This window comes from Stylophora pistillata, chromosome 6 (genome assembly GCF_964205215.1).
Source record: "Stylophora pistillata chromosome 6, jaStyPist1.2, whole genome shotgun sequence".
NCBI lineage: Eukaryota > Metazoa > Cnidaria > Anthozoa > Scleractinia > Pocilloporidae > Stylophora > Stylophora pistillata.
The window spans coordinates 11,432,611-11,449,097 of record NC_142524.1 but is presented as its reverse complement, the minus strand read 5'-3'; the positions used below and the strand labels follow the sequence as shown (position 1 = coordinate 11,449,097).

Below are 16,487 nucleotides of genomic sequence, written 5' to 3'. Positions count from 1 at the left end.
AGTGGTCACTGTCACCCTTTATTAAGTCCAAAAGGCCTGTTTTTATCATCTTCCACCCGTACTGATGGGGGCACTGAAAGCGGAACCACCCAAAAAAAAAGTGAGAATAATCTTCCAAGTAATTTTTAATCCATGATGTTTCTCTCCCAAAATTGAAGTAAGTAGTATTGTCAAGCAAGATTTGGTACATTGATTTATCAGTTATGGCATAAAGTGGCATTGTTTGTCCTTTTCTAATGATACCCATAATCTGTGGAACCTTTAGCAGTCCTCCCACCATTCCCTGTGGGTGACCCCTTAATGCAGGTTACACTGTATTTGACCACAAAAAGGTAGCCCCTCTTCAGGGGCATAGCCAGGATTTTTCAAAGGGGGGTTCACAAAGGCTACTCACCATTTACACCGCTGCTCTCCTGCGTGTATCAGCGGGCTCAGTTGTATTATCGCGGCATGAAGGCCCATATCAATGGCTTTCACGGCCAATATATTGTCATGGTGTTTTTGCCACCTGAATATTGTAGGTTGTTTGCTCTAAAGAAGACCTACCAAGGGGGGGTCACGGGCACCCCAGGACCCCCCTGGCTACGCCCTTGCTCTTGGTGATTTAAAGTTTGCTAAAAAGAAACCCTCCATTATGAAAAGAGGAACTTTAAAAATGATTCAATTGGAATAAGTCATATTCAAACTGGACTTCCTCTTCTTTGACATAAATGAAGAGCAATCATAGATGAGATACTTTTGCATATATTTGGATGAGAAAGCACAATAAATAATTGACAATTACCATGATGATGTCCTCAGACATATTTTGAGGTTTTGGAACTATATTGCGCATAATATTCTTCCTCTCTTGATGCAAGCTTTTGCCACTGAAAAAAGGGGAAAAGCCACCAGAGATACCACTTTTTTCCGCAAATGTCGTAAAAGTTGTTCTTCCAGCCTTTGCTGTAAACGAAGTTATTATGGCGCCATTCATATGTTGTCTGCCCAGCGAAAATCAAAGTCAGCTGAAAGAGGCAGCAGCTAGAACAACCCAGACTTTGAACCATACATAGCCATGTCACTATAACTACCAGGAAATAATACAACGTTACGCTTCCGTTCCATACTTTAAAAACTGTCAAAAGTGGAACAACTTTGCAAATGGCCTCAAAACTGAGAGGAATCAAAGGACCGATCTTCAGATGTAAATAAAATAAGTTTATGATCACCGAATAAGCTGATCCAACGAATGCAAAAAAATTGAATACAACAAAGAAACGCGCATTTGCGTGACCAATGCAAGCTGCTGCAAAGAAGCAATGATGGTCACGCCTTACGATACACCTGTCACAAAAAGAACAATGGTGTGACCTTGGAGGCGAATTTTGTTCGCACGATTGGCAATAGAAATCTCCATCCCGACCCTCGCTGAATTGTTCCATCTTCTTATAAGATGTGTCAGTCGTTACTAAGTAGAAATAGTTTCCAGCAGCATTAATCATAATGAAAATAAAAAGTGCTAAATTGGTCGCCAGTAGCTCGACAGAGTCCGTAAACAACGTCGGTATCACTTCAAAAATTTCGAGCCAAAAAAGAAGGAAGAACATAACAACGACATATCCAAGCCCTGTAGTGTGAGTTCCGTGGATGGTTCCTCGGGAAGTTTTTCCATAAAGCTGCTGCCAAGAAAAGTTATTTGGTTTCGACGAAGCATCCATCTTCTTCAAACCACTCCTAAGAGAATTCTCAGTAAAATTACACGAATGAGCATACCGTTAGCGAAAATCCGCTGATATATTACGCGGGAGAATCAAGTTTACACGAGTATCGTTTTGAAAAATGAAGTCGAGCGTTAGACGACGTTCTGCGTTTTCTGTGTATCAATCGCAGATTGGAAAGGACGAAGAAAGTTCCCAGAAAGAGGAAGAAAAGGCTAACCAACCTTCCGGGTCAAAGAAAAGGCCTTGCGATGAAAATCCCTCTAAGAGCACCTCTAAGAAAGTAAGTAAATTACTTGTCAGTAGTAAGAGCTTGGACGACGACGGAACAAATGGAATATTCGATCACGAGGAGCAGACACCAGACATTCTAGAACCCAAACAGAAAGGAAAAGGGAAGTTATTTAGCAAAGCTAATAAGCTTAGACAGAGCCTGTCTTTGTCCAGCCGAAAAAAGAAGAGGAATGGCTATCGAAGTTATGATCGGGTAGATTTACAAGAAAAGTCTTCAGGTAACTTGACTGTACATAGTTTGCCCGCTGATAAATCGGACAGAACAGATAGTGAGACCGGGAATGAGGAAACTTGTCAGGAGGGGCAAGCCAAGTGGAATTCGGAACAAGAAGATATAGAGGCCGACAGACTTTTCTCCTGGCTGATAAGTCCAGTGAAACCCGGGAAATTTTTCAGGTATAGGTTCAACCTTTTACTTTCCCCAGGGACAGATCAATTTGTTTTCGGAACAGTGTTTCGTGAAGTTAATTTTTTTTTTACCCAGATACTTAATGCACTCTATAGATCTGTAGTTATTGGATAGCGAAAGAAGAGTAATGAAGGTCAATATCAGACAAATAAATCATGAAAGACATTCCATTTTGTATCTCTATTCCTCCTTCTCTTACTAAGGATGGTGAGTTTTTTATTCTTAGGGAACTTATTATTTTTCCTCAGACAAGCTTAAATATTCTGTACTCCTCTGAAGTCTAGTGCAAATGCCTCTCCACCAAAAGTATTCATATATTATTGGGTAGATATATTAATGATCAATCTCTCATTTGCTTTTGTTGCAGTGATGTATGGGAACAAAAACCACTGTTGATCAAGAGACACCATCTAACCTATAATGATGGCTGGTTCAGCACTAAAGAATTAGATACTATCCTTAGAGAGGTACATATTAGCATTTTATCAGTCTTATGGCCCTTACAGAAAATGCATTGCCTAAATTGTGGTGATGAAACTCGACTGAAAATGGGTGATACTGTCTAAGACACACAAGGCCTTTACACCCTAACATCTGTGTGTATATTCTCTGCCCTGATCTCTGTATGTTTCCTTTGTAATGACAGGGAGAATATGTTTAGTGATCAAGAACTAAGAATGTAAATAGATACCAGTTTACTGATAAGGAAATTCATAATCTGATAGGGGTGGGGTGGGATGGGGAATTACCAACAAACTATTAGTATCACATACATAGGAAGAGTAGAAAATTAAAATAATTCTGTGCTTAGGGAACCAGGAGTTAGGCTCTAGAAGTGAGGACAATTTGTTTAGGGAGCTGTTAGGGTTGCAGCCCTCTCCAGGTCATTGTTTCCTGTTCTTTGGGGGGGGGGGAGGGGGAGAAATGTTACCCATCCATTGCTTCTCCCACCCATGAGCACTAATGCCATTGCTTCTCCCTGCCTATAAGTATTAATGGACTCTAGATGAGTGACAAGGAAACTTCTAATTAGGATGGATGAGGAGAGGGGCAAGGTTTGCCTGCAATGAACTACCTGTAGCATGCCATCCAGTGGAAGTTAGAAATACCCTTGGCCACTTTATGCATGAAAACAATGATGACCTCAGCAGTGAGGGCCTCTTGTTTTGAGAGCAGTTTCGCTAACCAGGTATACTACCAGCATTGTGATTGGAATACAGAACTATAATATGTTCCTTTAGATGCTGTTTGAATAGTCTAAAAATTACATGTTAGTGTTTCTCTAGTGCAATAATCTCTCCTCTTAATTTTTATTGCTGTTTTCAGCACCGTGTTCTATTTTCAACCAATCTGGATGTGACATCATATAAAAATGGACAACGAGAGACCCATAATCCTACAGGGAGAGCTCACGCTCCAGTAGTTTGGGATTATTATGAGGTAGGAATATCAATTCTCATTCTAATTTGGTATGACATTCCGCACCAAAAAGTAACAGATTATCTCTGTTCTGTTTGATTTTAAACAAAAGTGACTCAAATTTTTGTTTTCTTTATAGAATGGCTGTTCTGTTCGTTTCCTCAATCCTCAAGCTTTTTCACATTCAGTGTGGAAGTTGACATCCCTTTTACAAGAGTATTTTGGTTGTTTGGTTGGTGCCAACGTGTAAGCTCCTGTTTCTTAACTATTTTTGTTTCGATAAAAGATAACCCTTGCATTTTACAGGTGACAAAATGTAAACCTATCTCAACCTTTAATAACGTTGAAAGGTGAGTGCCTGTATAATAGTATGAAAGTCATTTGGGATAGCTAGCTAATCTGGCAGAGAATATTTGCTATTAAATCAAGACAACAACTTCCACCTGTTACGTTTGAGTATTCTCTTTACCTGTTAACTGGATAGGGTGAGTACCAGACTGAATATATTACTGGGAGAAGTTACCTGTTAATCATTCATGGGAGTCAACGCATTAATATAAAATAAAAATGGTGTTTATTTTTACTTTAGTTATCTAACTCCTGCTGGTTCTCAAGGCTTTGCCCCACATTATGATGACATTGAGGCCTTTGTTGTGCAACTTGAAGGGAAGAAACACTGGAGACTGTATAATCCAAGGTACATGTAAATAACCTTAGAGATAGGAACTATCAAGAACAGAGGCAGACTAATTAGATATTTATATTTTACACTTGCACTTGTAATTTAATGAATACAGCTATAGTGTTGGAAATTTTTAATTGTAGAGTTATGTTTTACACTTGCATTTGTTATTTTCATGAATACAGCTATAGAACAGACTCCCCTAAACAGGTGTCAACTACTACTGGCTCCATACAAATGACTCATTCACGACATAAACATTACAAATGAACCATACAGAATGGCTTAACTTTACCGATGGATCGAAACAGACCAATCGCGACCGATTTACGCCACTTCAGTCTTGCAGCCAATAACATCAAGGCAAAACTGACCAATCATTTTACACAAACTCAAATAAGAACATTCTACTGACAACAACTATTCACTTGACTCTGATGATGACTTCCGCACAGGTTGTCGAAACATCAGTTACTACCACCGACAACAGTCCTTCTCGGGATTACACTTTAAGCCATTTACTGCAATAAAGCTGTAGTTGGGAATTTCTCATGTTAATACTATTTTTGCAGATGTGATGCTGAAGCCCTGCCTAGGTATTCTAGCAGTAAGTTTTTCATTGTCATTTGAAATAATCTATTTAACATGCTGGTAATTGTTTTTCAGGACAGCATTTGATTTACCAAGTTAGATTGGTCAATCAGACATTTCATTGATCAATCAGTGAATTTCAAGGCAGGTTTTTGAGATTTGGTTGATGATTAAAAAAAGTTACAGAAAAAAATTAATAACTATTAGTAAATTTTTTCTTTTTTCATGCAAAGCAATTTTGAATCCTTTTGCAGAAAATTTTACACAAGAAGAAATTGGTGAGCCCATTCTTGATACAGAACTTGCTGCTGGAGATGTCCTTTATTTTCCAAGGGGGACAATCCACCAGGTTTGCCATTTTATTGCATGCAGTGCTGGAGAGGCAAACATAATTTGAACCTGTACTTTTTCAACCTTAAGAACAAGTTAATTCTGTAACTTACTGCCAAACAGGGGCTATATTTTTTCATAATTTAACCTGTTTACGGAATAAAGAGCTGGTTATATGACCAGGCCAGACATCTGCGGTGAAGGAAAAGGGGTTAGGGAGTATATGTACACCACTGCACAGGAAATCTCCAAAAATAAACTTACCAGGAGGCTTAAATATTGGTTTGACTTCCCCCTATCCCTCTAATGCTATGTCTAGCAAGAAATACCAAATTTTGACTTTGCAGTGCTGGTAGTTTACATACCTAGATATGTGAACTTACATGTAGAGGTCTGTTTGAAAAATTCATATTTCAGAAGACTAAGACTGCCCCTAATCTTTCAAGCCTCTGTAATTATTGGTAATAGCACCACTCAAGTTTGGTTACTGGAAGAATGATTATAAATCCAATGTGTTTTTATTTCATCATTTTTAGGCAGACACACCGAGTGACACCCATTCTTTACACATCACGCTATCCACATATCAAAAGACATCCTGGATGGATTTTATGGAAAAGGTGAGCTTCCTCCCATGGTTTTTTAAATATTTACAAGCAGTTCCTCCTTTTGATAAGGTCCTTTGCACAAGTTAAAAAAAAATTCAGTGAAAATAAAAAAATTATGTCAGCAACCATGCAGAATTATTAGAGTGAGGCATGAATAAATTAGGCACCTCACCCCTGGAGTTCTGTACAGCAGGCTGACATCAATTCTCTTTTTTTTTAGCTGAATTTTTTTTTTACTGCCACAACAGATTCCATCAAAAAGGAGAGACTTCTCATAGTCTATATATTTTTCAGCATGTCCTTTTCATTCCTTTAATTTTTTAACATCACGTAGAATAATTTGATTTTTCAGTTTGTCCCTTTTTTTTAATTTTTTGAAATTCATGTACAGGAATTGGATTGTTTATTAAAGCCAAGTCAAAATTATTTCATTCTCACTTTTATTTTATTGTTTAAATTTGCAGTTAATTCCAGGTGCTCTGCAGGTTGCATTTGAAGAAGATCGTGATTTCCGTCAAGGTCTGCCCCTTAATTATCTTGACTACATGGGTGTAGCAAATTCAGAATTGGTAAGTTGCCATAGTAAGAACTGAAAAAACTGCTTAACTTAAAACTTTAACCCACAAACACACAACCAACTTTGCCAAATAATAAATACTGTATCCTTTTTAAATCAGACTATCTGTTCTTTACCTAGTGAAATGTTATGTTTCCAGAGATGTTGGCTTGTCAAGGAGGGATCTTTTCTGGTGATGGAGTGCTTAATATTCAGATTGAATGTTAAAGCCAACATGTCCAGTATAACATGGATCAGCAAGATCAAGGAAGGCCTTGAGGGCTCAAACCTCAACTTTTTTTGCTTGTGCCTCTTCTGGCATGAGTGAATAAGGAATTCCTTTACAACCAGCTTCTTGATCATGAAATAATTTTTTCTCTATCTTTTTTTTTCTGTAAGAACATTAAAGAAAGGTCAGATTTCTTGAAGAAAGCGGAAAAACTCATGATGAAGTTAGTGTCCCATGCTCCAGTTGATGCAGCTGTTGACCAGGTAAAATGTTCCACTGCAGAAGTTTGTTTGCTCAATATGTTGTTTACACTTTATTGCTTGATGATTAGCTTGCATTTTAAATAAGTTTCTGAAGTTTGTTATTGTTCATTTTTTAGAATCTGTTGATAAATTTTCAACCCTCCCCTTCCCTTGGCTTGTTTTAAGTTGAACCCATATGTGATCAAGACAAAATTTCTCCTTACATTTTTCAATACAATATCAAGGAGACGAGTGATGAGAATAATGAAAAAAAAAAGTCTTTGATCCAATACCAAAGTCTCAAAACAAGCATCAAAGGAATTGTATAGCAGACAGTAAGGAGAATCACAAACGAGATCTTGGGAGTGATTGGGTTAATTGGTATTCCTTTGCGTATCCTTCTCCTTTTACTAACTTTTTCTATTGTTAATGGCCAGTTTGCTGTGGGAGTCCTTCGAGATTCTTTACCTCCAGTTCTAACAGAAGGTGAGTGAAATAAAATGATTGAATCTGGAAGTGTTAACCATTTTCTTCTATCTAATCCAATTCTAGGAATTGGATCAGATGGCTGTTTAAGGATGTAATGTTATACAGCTAACTGTCGGTCCATAATGGACAGCTGGTCATCAGAGGGCCGATAGTAGACCAACAGGTGGTTGACAGATGACCGCCAGATTTATTTACAAGCTGTTAAAGTGAAAGTAGCTTATTGTTCTATTTTAGAAGAAACAAAGAAAAGTGTCTTTGGTAACGATTCTTCGTGGAAAGAAGGAAATATTATCGACAAAGTGTCTATCAACGAGGAAACAGAAGTCAGACTCACACGAAAGGGAGTAGCAAGGTGAGATCCCCCGTTCTCATTTTAACCCTTTACATCCTATCATCAATGTGCAAGGTCTCCATACTGTTCTTCGTACATTTCCTAAAGTGCTGACAAGGAGAATTTGTCTAACAATCAAGAGCTTCCTTAGTTGGCTAAAGGGTTCATTTGAAATGAAGCACTTCGGGTGCTAGTTTGAGGTTTAACAATTTTCGCCCCGTGGATACCATGTGTCGCTGACTTTCCAGTTCCACTTTTCGTGTTTGCGGCCCCGATACCGTTGATCAGACAACGGCTCTTCCCACCTCTTCTTTGTTGTCTTTTAAACAACTCTGGCCTTACTTTTGAAAGCAAAACATGCAAATGTAGATTAGGTTTGGAAATTGTTATTTTCTTGTAGGCTAGTTGTCGAAGGTGAAGTCGTGCATGTCTATCACACACTGCAGAATTCAAGAGTGTACCACGAGACTGAGTTAGACAGCTTGGAGTTTGGTTTAGAGGTAATGATAAGAAGTAAATACTCGCTTTTGTCAACACAGCGGCTGAAGGCTGGGTATGCGCAAATGGATTGAATTGGGCCAGCCTCGCGGTGATTTCCCGCGTAAATCTTTTTTTTGTAGAAACATAAGAAGCATTCGGTGTAATTCAACATTTACCAGGAAAATTGTAGCGACAGAGAAAATTTGTGACAGGAAAGAAAAATCTGGAAGGGAAAGCTGAACTTTTTCGATCAATTGAAGTTAGTCCAGTTACATGTATTTTTTGATCTACCGTTTTGTTTTGAGCTCAGCCAAGAAAGGCATTTGTTTCAAAAACACCGTGTCTTGCTGCTTTTGTTAATTTAAGTTATCGTAAGAGTGCGTTTCGATTGGGTGCCGTAAAGCACCAAAACCAAAGTAGTTACAATGGCCAACCATAAGAAAGGAAAATACTTTTAAGAGCCAACGAGAAGGTAAAAGCAACCAAACTGCTTAGAGCGCGGGAAAACGCGGGTACCCAAACTGGTATAAAACCGCGAAACCATCACCAATGTTGTCACTTTCAAAGCCATCGCATGTTTCTGGCAGATCGTCCGACGCTGTGTTTACGTACGAAGTCGGCTGCTTTCGTTCGACCGATTTTCGCTCTGATGGAGGTTTCCTCGGTGTTTTTTCTTGAACAAAGCAAAACTTTGTGGAAATTGACCCTGGTTTCAAGTTGACAAGCAAGGAACCCGGGATTTTCCTAAAACAGTCGGCTTCAAAGTGGTCGCCACATAGCCTCGAGTGCTCATTAACTGGCGTGTTTGTTCGCCGAATTTTTGCAAGCCATTTCGAAAGCAGTTCTTTGTTCTCTTGCGGCAAGCGATGCCAGGACGTTTGATTTTCATGTCTGAAGAGGTTGTACAGCCCTAGGCATTACACCATTGAGGCACTTCGAACAAAAAGTGAAAAAAAAAAAAAAACAGACGAGGGGAATTGATTATTTCTCTAAATATCAACAAAACATGTGAAGCGATCACCACCAAGCCTCGGTTTGACGCTGCGAAAAAATGTTTTGACGTCATCGCGCATAAGTCCTGTTGAAAATTGCTCTTATTTTGATATAATAATTATGATTATAACAATTATTATTATTATTATTTGTTAATTTGTTGTGCTCGTCACTTTTCAGGCAGGTCCAATAATAGAGAGCATTTTACAAAGTTACCCTGATTACATTGCAGTGAAAGGCCTGCCTCATGAAGATATGAACTACACGGTAAAACACTTTTTTCCCCTCTTTTCCACTGCTATTTACATTTGAACGTTTCAATTTTCTACCAAGCTCACACTTTTATTGATATTCTTTTTCTCGTGTTTTGTTTTGTTTTGACTTTTTTTTGTTCTTCAGATTGACCTGGTCACGTTGCTCTACGAGAAAGGAATTCTGGTCAGAAAGTAAAGCAGTCAATATTTAAATCGCTTCCTTATAACTTCGGCAATTTGATAACTATGTCTGCGAACAAGGGATATTTGTTATTGTGGATGAAAAGACGCAGTCCTCACTAACTGCCTAAAAGGATTTAGGGAAAAGAATTTCTTTTTTTTTACGTTAAGTTGGCTTTTTGTTGATATGTTTGTTGTTGATGTCGTTGGTGATGTATTTTGTTAGTTTGTTTGCTTTTTTGCGTGGGCGACCAGATTTTCTTTAGAAATCAAAAGTTTTTTATGTGATTACCAATTGTTTCCAACGCTCGAAGTAAAATGATGGTTTGTGAATTCTGTTTCTACTGCTTACTTGACGAACTAAATACAATTCCAGGAAAGTCTGTCGTAGATCTATGGATTTGCGTTGATTGTTATTGCCTTTATTTCGAGCGCAGAATGGCAAGAACATTCGTGACACAAGTGGCTGACCCCTTCTATGCCACTCTTTTGTTCCTACCACATTTTGACGACATGTGCCCATTAACTAAACAGATGCATGGCAACTTGGAATATGTCACCTTTGACAGTTTTCCCGTCAGTCTACCTCACAGTTCACTTTATGACCCTTTTAAATTAACGATGGATGTTTATTTTTGCACCAAAAAGATAATTTTGTCTCAATTAAAAATGATAATAATGATAATATTATGGTGAAAATAAATAATCGGGTTTAATTCAAGGGTGACTTGTCACTATTGGTACGTGATAGTGACTCATGTGAAGGAGAACGTCGATCCACATGACGTCATAACAGAGACAATGAGCACTTGGATAGCATTATAATTATTTCCCGTGTTGTGGTATCTTGACGGTCGTCATTAAAAAAAAAAAGATCTTTATCGTACTCGTGTGGGCCGGTGTCAACACTACTCTGTTGTGAAGCCTGTCAGAAGGGACCAATGTCATTCCGGCGAATTGGAAACTCATCAAAATACCGTAGAACCGAAATTAGTCTCCTTTTGACCCAAATCGCGATTAAAATGACGAAGAAGGGAGAAGCGGAAACCCGCCTAACGCTTGTTCACACTAACATCATTGATTCGTTCTTTTGTTCCTGCATGCCTTTCTTTTTTTTTTTTTTTTTTTTTTTTTTTTCTATTTATTTGTTTGCCATTTATTTATTTGTTTGCTTACTTGTTTGGGAATTTATTATATAGTGTATATATTAATTTTTACTTTGGCATTTTACTTTACTCTTGATACCAACTAGCTAACTGTGGAATAAACTGAAAACGCTTCGTGGTCGTTCATGCATCAAGTGCAGCTGCCGTGACAAAACGTGACTTGAAATAATTATTCTGATCGTGGTTTCCTTTTCCGGTTTTCTGGGATTGGTTTATTTCGACAATTCTTATCTTACCTAATAGCAGTAACTAGTCAGAAGTCTTGCATTACAACTCGTTCAAGCTGAAGACATTGTGGCTCAAAATGGAAAATGAGAAGGTCTCAGAGAGCTCTCGAAAACATACTACTGGCGATAATTTTACAGTGTTCGGGACTGTTTTGTTGGTGATTGGTGTTGTGGCTGTGATAGTCCTCGGTTTGACAGTTGCACGTTTCGCAGTGTACGACATGGAACTGAAAACGTCCGGCTGTAGAGTCATCTCCACTGAAGTAGCAAGCGACAGGATGAATTGTAGTTGCACTAACGACCGTCCCTCCTTCATATCGGCCAAGTCCACTTACCCTTGCCTTCAGATAAAAGTTGCTTTGTACGTTAATGGTGAAGAACACATAGCCTACCTGTATGAAAATAGCAACAGGGAGAAAAATAAGGTAAGACCAGAAAATAGGGCAGAATTTTTCAAGAAATGATCTTCGTGTCGGGAAATTCAGGTTTACATGGTAAGGGGTCGAAAGATAGCGAACAAAATGACACGTCTATCGTCCGAACCATTACGAATCTTTCAGTTCGTATCTAAATAATAATTGTAATTCACTTGAGGTGCCACTTCTGGTAAGTACGCAGAAGGACAGTCCCTAAAACCGTATTAATTGCAGATATATAGTTATAATATATAGATAGTATATATAAGCCTGCGTTTCAATTTTTCTGTGTTACAGTGCTCGATACAAAAGTAGAGCGCAATATATGTTGAGTTAGAAAAATACAAAGACTACGCTTACATCCCCACAAGCCTGAAACAGTCACGAAACAGGCTTGTAGGGATGAAACCATAGTCTTCGTATTTCTATAACTCTACATATAACTGTATATATATATATTTTGCTGTATTACGAATAGTTTATTTAATTCTTTCAAATAAAATCAAGAGCCAGTGCAATCGAAATTCCAGAAGCACGATTGTACACAATCAAAATGCATAACAACAATAGAAAAGTGGCCTGACCTACGTAGGAACAATATGAACTTGTAAAAAAGACAAAGATCAAAATGCACCAATGATAGTGCTCCAAAACGCAAAAAAATCATCCAACCATTATGTTATACGAATGGCGATACGTAATCATTTGACCTCATCGCCTGAAAAAAAACAACCGCATTAGAATCTGTTATAAATGAAGACATAATTTGGTGAGGTTATTTAATCAGTTTGGTTGAATTTCCCATAACTAACGCTAATCTTATTTTGACGACTTTCTACAAAAGCTATGTCATTTGCACATGTCATTTCATTTGCTACTGAGTTTTGTGTTTTACCGTCATTTGGGCTGAAAAAAAAAAAAAAATCAAAAGGTCCTGGAAACCATTTCGAACCCAGACCCAAAGTCCATCGTACTGATAATGACTGTATGATTATTTTTCTTTTTATCTTAACTTCCAGTGCAGCACTCAGCCGTGTGACTACGAAGACTTCTATAACGACGGAAATGTGACAGTCTTCTGGATCAATTATGGTGGAGTTAACGACACGTATACCTGCTATTACAATCCCAAAAACCTCAAGGAAGCTTTTACACAAAGACTATTGAAGAGCGATCGGATGAAGCTGATGCATTCCTTTTTATGGCCAGGGATAGTTTTTGCCATCGGCATTGTCCTGCTGGGTATAGGGTTTTGCCGGGATAAAGGATACTGCTATTGCAGGAAGCGAAATGAATCCTCCAGTTCTGTTCCATATCAAGATCTTTCGTCAATAGCCTAATTAGAAACATTTCATTACGAATTGTTTGAAAGATTAGTTATCGTACTAACGTGTGGTCAAAATATATTTTTGGGTTCTTGTATTAACCATATCTGAGAGTTTATTGTCTGTCCTAGGAAGTACTCTGATTATGAAGCTGCATCTTTTTGCCTTCTTTTATTTATATATTTATATACTTTTTTGCGTGCTGCCATCGATCTCTGATATGGCATAGATATGGTATAGATATGGCATAGACTTTGACTATGTCTAATGCAGGTATGCTCCGAGAAATGATCGACAACTCTGGTAATTTATCAAATGACGCAGAAGTCGTATATTAAAATTGAAATTAAAAAAGAGGTTTTTGTCTATGGCTTCTAGTGCCTATTCATCGCCATGTTTTGATTAGCTCTGTGCCAAGAAATTATGAATAATCTCTTGCTCCATACCCGTAACTTTCCAAAAGAGTCTTCTTTTCCGATAGACGCCTAAAACTCGATTTTAGCTATCTTATCATACCTCAGCCCCTACGCCAGGCTCCTACGGCCTAGCAGTGAAAGAAGTGCATGCCAGATGGGGGCTTGAGCCGCGCAGTGTGTCTGTAATTTTACATTGGATAAAATCTCGAGTCCCTGCTATTTCAAAAATCACTTTCGGTGGTCCAAACGGGATAAGAAATAACCAGAACTCTAAATATTGCCCGGTATGAAGCGGGAATTATCATGGCCGATTGGGAGGCTTGTGTTATCTGCCGTAGCCGAAGATAACGCTAGCCAAGGCCCTAATGATTCTCGCCATCCTGCCAAAACTGAATCCATCGGCAGTGCCGCCGTAAGGAGAACGAGAAGTGAATACAGCTGCCAGCCCATCTCTCTCGCGGATTTGTACTTCTCCCACAAAAAAGCCGGCACATAATTGTTTTACTACGCATGCACCCCAACGTTCCCATGCCTACCTTATTATGCATTGAATAGAAGTCTAAACCCTAAGTGTAAATAAAAACGTTTTAGGGGTGGGTAGGGGAAGGGAATGTACTCAAGACGTAACGATGGTATGTTTTGTACTCGTGTATTTAGTAATTCTCTACTGAGGGGCTGGAATGTGATCAATAAACATTGTGGTTCAGCCGTGGGATCATTTGCTGTTTTATATTTGCCTGTTTTGTTCCACATCTATCCTTGATTGTTTGTTTTCTCTCCTTCGGCGTTGGAGGGGGGTGGGGAAAGGGGTCAGATACAAAAACGTAACACCTCCCCATTTACGACAGTTCGAGGGCCTTCGCGAGAACGCGTAACGCGGTACAGGAAGCGAAGGAATGTACTAAGCAAAGAGTGCTACGAAAGCGAAATGGTTATGAAAAAGTGAGGTTGGCAACGTTCCACAACGTTTCTCACATTGTCTCATGCAATTCAGCTTGCTTCTTTTCGTCCTCAGCTACTAGCTTAAGGGCGGGCCCGATAAAAGTGGTTGGCATCCATAGTTCATCCAAATCGCCACATTCTCTGTATACAGCAAAATCTTCAACTTATTTGAGAAGATGGCGATGATGGCAAAAGGAATCACGACTCTGGCAAAAGAGCTCCAAAACCGAGACAGGAAGGTTGTAATATGTGAAACGTTTTTCTACCTGTTAATTATTTCGGTGGCAATCATCGGAAACTCCTGCGTTCTTCTGGCGGTTTACAGAAACTCAAGACTCCGAACGATTCCTAACTACTACATCGTGTCTCTGGCGATCTCTGATATTCTTTTACCCTTGTTGTGTGCTCCTAATTCTATAGTTGTTGCCATCGTTGGTTATTGGCCATTTAATGACAACGTTTGCCAGACTCAAGGATTTTTTGTCATAATCTTGGCTTGCGCCTCTTTGTTAACCTTGACTCTGACTGCAATCAATCGGTTTTACCGACTGGTGCTAACGAAACGTTATCGACGAATTTTTACGAAACGGAGAACCTTAATTATGATAGCATTTGGAGTCGGCTTAGCTTGTCTGGAACCATTACCTTATTTAATTTCGGGTCGACGTTATGTCTTCCATCCCGGAAAGTTGTTTTGCTTCCAAACAGCTGAAATTTCCTTTCCAAATTTCATCGTGTATTTCTATGTCGGAGTGCCTACTTTTACTTTAAGTATATGCTATGCTCTTGTGTTCAGACAAATACGTATTCACCGGAGAACAGTTCAAAATTTGCGATCGTGTTCTACCGCTGTGGATAACATAACTCATGCGGATGTCAGAGTAACGAAGATTCTGTTCATCACGGTGATGGGACTTTTGGCCTGTTGGATGCCAATTGCGGTAATAGATTTTATAGACACGTTCCGAGGTGAAGTTTCCTTTCCGAGACAAGTCTATGTTTTCTATCTATTTCTGGGCAATTTTTCAGGGGCAATTAATCCTTTTCTTTACGGTTTTTTGAACAGGAATTTAAGAAGAGAATATAGAAAGATTTTTTCTTTAAGGAAAAGAAACTCGAGACTGCAACATTTGCAAATAGATTTAACTTCATTTTCGACTCGAAACCCTTGTAGCACAGAACTCACCGCCAATTAAATCTTGCGCTCGTGATTATTTTTGGTTGTTCAAGATAATGGAACATGAGTATGTCTGATTCTCTTCTACTTCATATGTCGTGAGGTGGCAAGAATGAACTCAATGCCGAAGCACGTGAAAGCACTGATTCAGCAAAGTACAAATACTCCTCGTTCAGATTTGGCAAAATGTCCATCAATGCATTTACAGAAACGGAAAGAAACCATTTATTTCATCATTCTTTTATCTTATTTTTTTACACGTCAAAGTTTTCAGTTGTACTTGCGGTACTTTTAAGACGTATTTTTTTTCATATATTTTTTCTATTAAATGTTTAGTGTTTTTCTTTATTTTGTGCGACTGACCACTAAATAAACACGGAAATAATTCATTTGTCTCTTAGCCGTTGAAGGAAACAATTGAAAACGTTTGACAATTAGTAATAATAAAATATCAGAAGAACCAGAAATCTGACATTTTCTTTCACGTTAGATGGCAGAAAAGTCATTGGAATTTCGAACTTGCAGCAGATACAAACACTGGGTATACGTTGCATAGGAGTAGGATAAACGAAATTCCCGCTCCTCTTTTTCATAAACAAGCTTCACTTATTTTCACTTTCTTTCGCTTTGCTGGCTCTTCTCCAGCACTCTTCAATTACGACAACAACGACGTCGTCTCAAGTGTGTCAAGTCAGAAAAGATAATAGGCTTCTGGTCACGCCGGGGACTTTTCGGCCATGTCTTTTTCCTCTTTTTTCCTCGCCGCTATGTTGGCCGTGCTGAGGTCTGGCGCAAAGCTGGAAAACGGGTAACTTCACTGGCTCAGTCTATGAACTATGGTTAAATCAAAGCACGTAAATCCACTCTAGAACTTTCATTTCGTACCAAACATGGTAAAGCAGGATAAACGTTTATGGTTTTTTTTCTTGATATCTGAACTTTTTAACGCCTACTCTGGTTGGAATTTTGAGCATTTCGAGGTTTAACTAGCGAGCGACTCTCACACTGGATAAAGACTTGTCGTAACAGAC

At 38.6% G+C, this 16,487-nt stretch overlaps 4 protein-coding genes across 5 annotated transcripts; 3 read left to right on the top strand and 1 right to left on the bottom strand.

Annotated features, from left to right (window-relative positions):
- Positions 1–728: 728 nt before the first annotated feature.
- LOC111340497 (palmitoyltransferase ZDHHC22-like) lies at positions 729–1,717 on the bottom strand. The gene has a single exon (XM_022947354.2). It carries the CDS (start codon positions 1,698–1,700, stop codon positions 798–800), a length of 903 nt encoding a protein of 300 aa, XP_022803089.2. The 5' UTR covers positions 1,701–1,717; the 3' UTR covers positions 729–797.
- A 51-nt stretch (positions 1,718–1,768) lies between these two features.
- LOC111340509 (ribosomal oxygenase 1) lies at positions 1,769–10,179 on the top strand. Of its 2 annotated transcripts, XM_022947365.2 has the most exons (15): positions 1,774–2,390; positions 2,771–2,870; positions 3,730–3,843; positions 3,962–4,068; positions 4,412–4,519; positions 5,077–5,111; positions 5,350–5,444; positions 5,962–6,045; positions 6,498–6,602; positions 6,989–7,081; positions 7,498–7,546; positions 7,784–7,901; positions 8,281–8,380; positions 9,534–9,620; positions 9,753–10,179. In XM_022947365.2, the coding sequence occupies exons 1-15, from the start codon at positions 1,822–1,824 to the stop codon at positions 9,801–9,803; spliced, it is 1,815 nt and encodes a 604-aa protein (XP_022803100.2). In that variant the 5' UTR covers positions 1,774–1,821; the 3' UTR covers positions 9,804–10,179. The 2 variants fall into 2 exon arrangements, with proteins under 2 accessions (XP_022803101.2, XP_022803100.2); XM_022947366.2 differs by lacking the exons at positions 6,989–7,081; positions 7,498–7,546; positions 7,784–7,901; ... (1 more) ...; positions 9,534–9,620; positions 9,753–10,179 and adding an exon at positions 6,750–6,972 and having other exon boundaries at positions 1,769–2,390.
- An 828-nt stretch (positions 10,180–11,007) lies between these two features.
- On the top strand, positions 11,008–13,277 carry LOC111340482 (calcium-activated potassium channel subunit beta-4). The gene is made up of 2 exons (XM_022947334.2): positions 11,008–11,605; positions 12,616–13,277. The coding sequence occupies exons 1-2, from the start codon at positions 11,258–11,260 to the stop codon at positions 12,934–12,936; spliced, it is 669 nt and encodes a 222-aa protein (XP_022803069.1). The 5' UTR covers positions 11,008–11,257; the 3' UTR covers positions 12,937–13,277.
- A 1,033-nt stretch (positions 13,278–14,310) lies between these two features.
- Positions 14,311–15,923, top strand: LOC111340504 (melatonin receptor type 1B-B-like). Its single transcript, XM_022947361.2, has one exon. The coding sequence runs from the start codon at positions 14,456–14,458 to the stop codon at positions 15,473–15,475; it is 1,020 nt and encodes a 339-aa protein (XP_022803096.1). The 5' UTR covers positions 14,311–14,455; the 3' UTR covers positions 15,476–15,923.
- Positions 15,924–16,487: the final 564 nt, after the last annotated feature.